General features: G+C 43.9%; 1 protein-coding gene across 1 annotated transcript; it reads right to left on the reverse strand.

Moving 5' to 3' along the window:
- Positions 1-21: 21 nt before the first annotated feature.
- On the reverse strand, positions 22-3,132 carry RAG1 (recombination activating 1). Its single transcript, XM_033062834.1, has one exon. It carries the CDS (start codon positions 3,130-3,132, stop codon positions 22-24), a length of 3,111 nt encoding a protein of 1,036 aa, XP_032918725.1.
- Positions 3,133-8,915: the final 5,783 nt, after the last annotated feature.

The following is an 8,915-nucleotide window of genomic DNA, read 5'->3' on the forward strand; positions in this document are numbered from 1 at the left end:
AACACCAAAGGTGCTGTATGTTTAGAGTTCTTCTGAATCATTACTTTCCAAGACCTCCAGTGGCAAGGAGTCACCTAAACTATCCCCTGAATCAATGGTGAAGCTCTGGCTTTTTAATGTTTTGTGAGCATTCATAAACTTCTGGAGGTACTTGGAGGTATATAGCCAGTGGTGCTTCAAGACATCCTCCATCTCATAGACTTTGGACTGCCTGGCATTCATTTTTCTGAACCTCCTAAACAGTTTGTTTCCAGACTCATTTCCTTCACTTGCCCAGGCCCCAATGGACCCATCTCTTTCAATGATTTCAGGAACATGAGCAAGTGTTTTGTGGAAATAATTTGTAATCTTGCCCTCATATCTGTACTTGAACTTTGTAGATAAGAGCTCTGCAAAGCGCTGTGAATTGTAGCTATACTGGCACAGCAGTTCTGGGCACTCCTTGGCAGGGCATGAGGATCGCCACACTGGCTTCATCTTCAGATAAAGGTCCATTAGTTCTTTTAGGGCTTCATGCCTTTCCTCACACGTTACTAATTCACATACTGCCTCTACAGTCTCTTTGGACATGAGCTTTCTAGCAAAATTTCCACTCATCTTCAACATAGGCTTCAAGTTCATCTTCTTCCTGAGGTGTTTGTCCAGAGTCAACTGCCACCTCTTCCTCTCCTCCTTAGACACGTCAGGATTCTTGTAAAGTTCACCGATCTCCATCTGGAAGATCTTGTAGAATTCTGTTGCATTGCCAATGTCACAGTGCAATGCATCTATGGAGGGGACAGTCTCGATAAAAGGTTTGGCTGAAACACCCTTCACTCTGTCACGGAGCTCATCGACAGACTCGTGATATGGGTTGGACCTCCATATTTCATATCGCGCCAGGTTTTCAGCATGGCTCCGGGTTATGGAGTGCAAGACCAGATTCTGGGATGCCTCCAAGCGGGTGGCATCACACAGGGTACAAATGTAAGTGGACCCTGAGGCCTCCAGCCCTTCCACTTCCCTCACGAGTTTCTCGTCATATCCTGTACCCCTAAAGACGAATCTAAATGTTCTCAGGATGCCTCCCATCTCAAGCAGCAGTTCACTGTTTTTCATAGCCTCTCTTTCTGCTATGAGGGGGCTCAGGATTGCTGTCAGAGTTTCATGGTCTGATTCATCAGCCAGCATAAGGCACAAGGGCTTACAGCACAGCTCTGAATTGGGCTTTAATTCCTCAAAGATCCTCTTGTTTTCATTTCCATGTGCTATAGAAATGTTCATGACTGTGAAAGAAAAGCGAACAGCCTTCTCTGGGACAGCAGGCCCACTTCCATGCTTCTCACTGACATCTCCCATTCCATCACAGGACTCTTTTATCACCACAGTGAAGGGGCCAGTCAAATAGTCATCCAGGTTTTTTGCTTTCATGCCTTCCAAGATCTCCTCCTCCATGTCCTTTAAGGCACAAACCAAGGCTGCATCATATCGGAATCTCTTTGCAATTGTGTCTACTGGGTAATCGTCAATTGAGAGTGGCAGTCCTGATAGTCCATCTATAATTCCCACTTCTGTGTTAGTGGATACGTTTTTCAGGGGAGGATTCCACTCAAATGGGTGATAACCTGGTAGGAGGGCTTTCTCAGCAGTGCGAAGAGCATGCAAAGGCTGGAAGATCTGCCTCCCAGTGACAGCTTTTACTGTTCTGTACATTTTGTGATACTGACTGCAGCTGAGAAACGTGTTGATTCGGATGGCCAGACAGACAGCAGGATGAAGTCCAGATCCCCTCCCTTGCATTATAGCCTCCAGTTCATCTGCTTGTTTGTGCTCATTTTTTGCTCTCAAAGCTAGCAGGAACAAAGTCATGCATACAGCCTTTATGTCACCGCCCTCTTCTTTCTCAGCAAAAGCCTTGACCTGGCGTTTCAGTTCCCTCAGACGATGTTTCTGAGCTCTCCTCGTCAGGGACAGGAGGTGCTGCCTCGGTCGGCCACCTTTATTTATGTAGCTGTGGAGCTCTCTGTCTTTCATCTCCTTGTGGCCAGAGAGGTGTTGGCCATACTTTCCATGCAAGATCTCTTCATCACATTCCTTTACAGGGCATCTTATACTCAGGTTATCAAGGATGTTCAGGAAGGATTTTACTGGGGTTACCAGGTCAGTGGGAAAGCAAGGATACCAGCAGGAGGGACAATAGCTGCCCATAACCCTGATACATTTAAGGATGCACGTTCTGCAAAACAAGTGTCTGCATGTTGTTTCCACTGGATCTGCCAAAATATGGTCACAAATCTGGCAAGACATGGATTTAATGAAATCCGGTGGGTAATCAACTGCAAGCAGCTTGGTGCTGAGGTGTATATCTTTGCAATTGAGAATCTCTTTCATTAAATTTTTGTTGTTTATCTGTGCTTGGTTCTTTGCACCTCTGTTTAGCTGAGCATGTTCCCCAGTGGTTTTGACACGTTTGCCACGTTGTACACTTGGGGGCTGGCTTTTTCTCTTGACTCCTCTTCTGGTAGTATGGCACACGTCACAGTTTGGGGAATGGGGTTGCCACTCCATTGTGCTGTTCCTAGGAAAATATACTTCACACAGAGTGTTACTGAATTTGCTATGTATAATACTCCAACAGTTGTGACAAAAGTGGGTGGGATGGATAGTATCGACATCCCCGCGCACATCAATCCTGAAAACCTTAGCAATAAGGTCTGGCCAAGAGGTTGCTGTTTTTTCTTTCTTTCTCAGAAGCCTCAGAGTTTCATCATCCACTGGCCCATGCACTGGGTAAGTTTTCTTGTAACAATCAGTTTTAAATGAAACTCCACAGATGCGGCAGAGTTGCTTCAGATTGTTCTGATGAGCTCTATTGTCTTGTGTTTTCATGGCATGGGCATCTTCCTCAAGTGCCTGCCTATTGCCTGTTAACTCCATCTTTTCTCCACTTGGTACTGCTTCATCTTCATGCAGAATGAATTCTTTGTTTGAAGAAACAGCCTCTTCTGACTGATCTTTGTTTATGTGCTGGCTGTCATCAGAGGGTGCTTTTTCAAATGATCGCAATTTAAAGAGCTTGAATTTCCATTCAGAAAATTTTGTATATGTATGCTGAAGTTCTTCAGGTAGGTCCATCTGTGATGCTACCGGCATCTGCAATCTCACAGAAACCAGACCACCTGAGAAATAAAAGATGTATGTTAACTTATTTTCCAAAATTAATAATAATTTGCTCCTGCATCAGACCCAGAAAATAGAAGTGTATAGAAACAATAAGGGTGATTAAACCTATTATTCATACCCTGCCTATGAGAAGTGCACAAGGCATAGAGAAAGTTAACAGTATAGAGAAAAATTAATTATGTTTTCTGACTTATTTTGGTTTTGCTGCTCTGGTTGGTGTGAGTAATAAAAATGAGGAAGGCTGTACTTTAAGATAATGCTCTAGAACTAGAAATTACATAGCTGTGATTTCTTTTACTGATTTTATTATCACTTAGTAATCTCAGTTCAGTGTCTTTTCAGGAGGTGTCCTTCATTAGGTAACACATCCAAGTCATGGTCCAAAGTGATGATGCCCAGGGTTTCTGAGATTATTTCATCTATAGCATTTCAATAAAGCATCATTTCAGTACAGCCCTTCAGAGTCTGTTGGGAAAGGACTGCATACATTAATTAAGTTCCACATGCAGAATGACATACGTCTGATTAGCTCTTTCCTGAAGAGCTGAGTTTTACTTTAAAATCCTTCATTAGACTGGCAACTAAAATTTAGGTTAGTTTTCATCCCAGCTTCTCTTCGCTCCATCCCACTGAGAACAAGCTGCCCATACAACGTCCCCATCTGCCCACATTGCTCTGTCCAGCTGCCTATACTCCTAAATATCTGTGTCTGCACTGCAGTCCCTGCTGTCCATTGCTGATCCAGCCTGGTACCAAGCGTGCTTGTATTCTGCTGTTCACAGATCTGTGAGGTGCAGCTGTGTACAGATGTATTCAGAGCATTACTACTGTCTGACTTTCATGTCTGCATCTTGTGACAGGCTCGGTGAAATTTATGCTCTGAGCAGTAACCCATTTCCCCTGAACAGTTCTGTGTTCCAACCACCTACAGAGTAATTGAATACTTAGCTGCCCTATACTGCCCACAGATCCTTCTCTTCTACATAACACCCTATGCAATTTTGTGCAATTTCACCATCACCAGCAGCACCTTCAGAATCTCTTAAACCATGAGTAATGCCTCTTCAGGACGATATCAAAGTCATTGTAAAGAAACAGCCAGCACAGAGCATATTTAATGCAAAATACTTAATACTTGCTCTGCTCCTCTGACCCTTTGAGTAAGTGCCACTGCAGTGCCATACTCATCTCCAAAGCCATGACCTGATTCTTCCTACTAATCACCAGCTCAAATGAATCAGACTGGGTTTACCCATGCTAAAGGAAAGTTCAAGCAGTTTTTTCTTCTCCTCTTTCATTGAACATGTCCTGCGAGAAATGAATGACGTAGACGCCTGCTCAGGTTATCAGAGCTTCACCCTTTGCAGTAGTTAATTGTTGCCAACAGGCTACTCATCAAATGCTTTTGAATTGTCTAGCTCCCAGGCAGTGGAGATTACAGCAGTTCTCTTGGGAGAGCAAGAAATATTCCCAGTGCTAGGAATATTTCCTGCTACTCATGCAAAATGTGCCTGTGTTCTGCAATTCTAGTTGGGGGTCATGCTGAACAATCTTTTTCCAACCCTGCCTACCCCACTCAGATTCTTACAGAGGGAACCCCAGGCATGAATCTCCAGCAATGGTTATTTAATCAACTCAAACAGTTGTGTTCAGTATCACCTTTTTCTCTTGAAAAGGGAACAGAAATGCCTTTTTTTCCCCAGATCACAGTATTTCATACATTTCTGAAGACAAGGAAGATTGCAATACTTTTGTTCACGTCAAGGAAGACTTTGCTTTATAAAAGGGCTCACCAAAATTAACAGAACAACCTCTGAAGTGAGGAAGCACATATAAAATCATTGACCTGCCCGTTAAACCAAGGAACCAGCACTGGGATCTCCTACAAGCATCTGGGATGCTGTCATTAATACTGCTACCCTACCTTCAGCTCGCTGTCAGTTTGTAGAGCTGCTGCTATGTCTGCCCAGTTTCTTCCGAATGTCGAGCTTGTTTGCTGTCTCTCATGCATTCTCTCACTCTTTCTGTGTTCCCTCTGCCTTTTAAAGACACTGCAGTGCTGTTTATCTCACTTATCCCTCTCCCTCTGAGTTCCCCACACAACACTGGTGCTAACCACAGTTTATTTGAACTGAACACAATACAGAACTCTCAAATCCAGGTGGCACCTGGCAATTTATGAGGCTTAACCACAAAATTCACATAAACAAGGTCGTCTTCTGTGAGACTCCTGGGCTCTGAGATAAGTGTGCAGGCTCTCTCTGAGGAGCACCTGCACTGTTTTTTAACACAAAGTTTGCATTTAGCTTTCTTCTTTGTAGTTTTGTAACTGGTTTCTTCGCTGTTAACTCTGAGAGGAGAGCTAGTCTTGGTCACAGTGATGTTCCACATCAAAGCTATTTCATTGAAGGCCAATGTCTCACTTCCCCAGCCAACTTTCTGCAGTTTGGGTCAATGACAACAGGGATCAAAAAATGCCCATGCTTCTGATACCAGTATTTAATTTTCATGGACATTACCTCTTTAGCAATGTGTATCTGGAGTCTTGAAGACCCTGGGCAGGCAGGACAAATGAACAATATAAAAGTTAGTTGCATAGTTATTGAGTAACTGGTAGGTATTACACCAGGTATGGGCCATAGGTGAAGTGGAAAGATGCTGTCATATAACAGCACTCTGAAAGTTTTCAGTCTCCACACACAAAATTGTGCAAAAATTCTAATGACCCATCAGATCAAATGTGAATGTAAGTTCATGCTCCAGAAGTAAGAATTTGCAGAAAATAGCAGAAAAACTACATAAACACCCAGGCATTTCCCTTTTTCTAGAGACTTTGTGATCCTGCAGGACTCAAAAGCCATTTCTGACTTGTACACTTTTCCCTGAGAAGGTGGCTGAGGGAGGCCACTGTGCTTACATGTCTCAGGATCTCCCAGGTAATGCATCTCTTGCCTGACAGCATCTAATGTCAGCCAGAAGAATCAGCAAAAGTTGTAATACTTGATATTTGCTATAGCTACAATGGGTGAGAGGACTCACTCTTTTATCTACTTTGATCTTATAACACTTTCAATTCTTAGAATCATAGAAGCCTCTAGGTCGAAAAAGGCTCTTAAGATCATCAGGTCTAACCACAAACCTAACACAGCTGAGTCCACCACTAAATCTTTTCCCTAAGTGTCACATCTGCATGTCTTTTAAATATCCTCTTGGGACAGTGACAACAGCTTCTGTGGCCAGCCTGTTCCAATACTCTTCAACCTTTTTTGTGAAGAAATTTTTCCTAATATCCAATCTAAAGTTGTCCTGGTGCAACTTGAGGCTGTTTCCTCTTTTCCTATCACTTGTTATTTGGGAAAAAGCCTGACCCTACCTTGGTACAATGTTCTTGAAAGCAAGGCAGTTGTAGAGAGCACTAAGGTCTCCCCTGAGCCTCCTTTTCTCCAGGCTAAACCACCCCAGCTGCATCAGCTGCGCCTCACAAGACCTGTTTTCTAGACCTTTCACCAATCTCATTGCCCCAGCACTTCAACGTCTTTCTTGTAGTGAGAGGTCCAAAACTGAGCAGAAGATTCAAGATGCAGCCTGCCCAATGCCCAGAACAGAGCAACAATCACTGCCCTGGTGCTGGTTGCCACACTATTGCTGAAATAGGCCAGGATACCACTGGCCTTCTTGGCCACCTGGGCACTGCTGGCTCATTTTGAGCTGACTGTCAACCAGCACCTCCAGATCCTTTTCCAGCCTTTCTGACTCAAGCCATTCTTGTTAGGTGATGTCTTGGAGAAGTGGTTCTAGTCCTGAGTCTTTGTGCTGCACAAGAGGCTAACAGCACTGAAAACCGTGTAAAGGTTCATGCCAAAGAAAGTAATGTATAGAGGAAAGAAACAAAGTATTTCTGGAATATACAATGCATGGAGAAAGTAAAAGGGTTTAGAGACAAATGCTGATATCCTTGCTCAGATTCTGGACATGCAAAACCCTAATATGAAATAAATCCCAATCAGAAAAAACATCTGAATGGGAGTGTCAAGATAAAGTAGAACAGAAGCCCTAGATGTCATTCCAGTCCAGGGCAGTGTGGGACGAGGATGTCATGGTTGAGGCATTTCTAGACATCTGAGAACATTAGATGGCTAGGGCCTGAGCTCACTTCTCTGCTGTTTTGCCTGAACTTCCTAACAACCTACCTATTTATACTGTTCACTCCCTAGCACTTGGAGAGACCTTTAAAAAAAAAAAAATCAGATTGAGCTGCAATGCCAGATATCAATCAAAATCACTCTCTGCAGTCACAGACTGATTTCCTCTCTTATCTTGAAATGGCAGGCACAGTTCCCTGACAATATGCATTGTTAGGATGGAGGAGTTTGAGGCTCTTTGAGAAGTTTAGCAGATCTGTCCCTCTGGGGTGCTTATTCAAAATTTCACCCGGGGTAGCTGGCTGCCTGTCCCGTCCCCCCAGGCGCCTGAGTTCCCGTGCAAAACCACGCTGTACAGGCATCAGCTTCCTTATCAAAGGAACCACATGGGCATACATAAACCTAGTCAAGTGCTTTTCTTCCAAGTACACAGGAAATCACCTTGGAAAAATATTGTCTCGTAGGGATACAGCAGGCAGCTAAAGATTTTAATTGATCTCAAATTGCTACAGCTTTGGGCGTGTTTTGTGTCCATAAGAGCACAATTGCTGAAGTTTGAGCTGCATAGACCCAGTACTGGAAAATGTTTTCCCTGGGCAGCTGGCACCACCGAGTGGAGAAAAGCATTTTTGCATTCATTTCTGTTACAGCAAGGATATTAATATGTGATAATGGGCCTAAGACTTACAGATTTAGAAACCCTTCTGAATAAAAGAATTCATTTATTCTTGGAATAAAAACTCCAGATAAGTTCCTTGAATTCTCAGTTAAAATAGGTTGGGCATCAGTACCCTTGACACCTTACAAATTACAAGAAATAGTATTTTTCAGACATACAAAACCCTCCATCTAAGGATGTCTGTTTTACAAAGCCATGCGATGATAAATTTCCTCCTTTTACAGCTCATGAAAGCAGCACACTGCATGTTTACTTGGCAGGAGAAAAAGGGTAGCTCTGATATTTGTCCATTTGTCCAGGAGTTGGTCCACAAAGTTTCAATTTATTTCTTTGTCCTTAATGTTGTTATTTCGTTATTGTGATTCTTTGGAGCTCTGTCTGATGGCCCAGCTATTTCTCTCCCCTAACTCTTTAGCTTCCTGGCAGTTCCTAACAAAAAAATGTAAGTATGTTTTGGACACAAGCAGTGCTCGGAGGGATGCGTTAAGGTCTGGCATGGCTTTGGCTCTGGGAGCAGCCCTGCAGAGGGAGACAGGCACTCTAGCCATGGAACAATCCACTGTTTCCCAGCTCCCAGGGAGTATGGCATGCAGACAGAAACACTGAAAATCACTGGAAAACTCTGGACCCCAGCACCCCCCTCCTCCCAGCTTACATCCCCCTAACAGCGTGAACAGTTTGTTGGATTTAAATGTGTGTGAATCAGAGATCATTGCCAGGAAAACTCCCTAACGCAGCCAACCGAATTCCCCTCGTTCCTCATTCCTAAGGAAATGAAGCTGTGTTCACACTACCCCGGTATTTCACTTCCTTAGAATTGTCCAAGCCCCGGGAGGGGTTCCCCTGCTCTCCCTCCCTGCGGGATGCAGCGCACTGCGGTGCCTGCGGGAGTCCCCACGGGACAGCTGAGGCGGGGACGGAAGTTGTTCCTA

This window comes from Catharus ustulatus, chromosome 6 (assembly GCF_009819885.2).
Source record: "Catharus ustulatus isolate bCatUst1 chromosome 6, bCatUst1.pri.v2, whole genome shotgun sequence".
NCBI classification, from domain to species: Eukaryota; Metazoa; Chordata; class Aves; order Passeriformes; family Turdidae; genus Catharus; species Catharus ustulatus.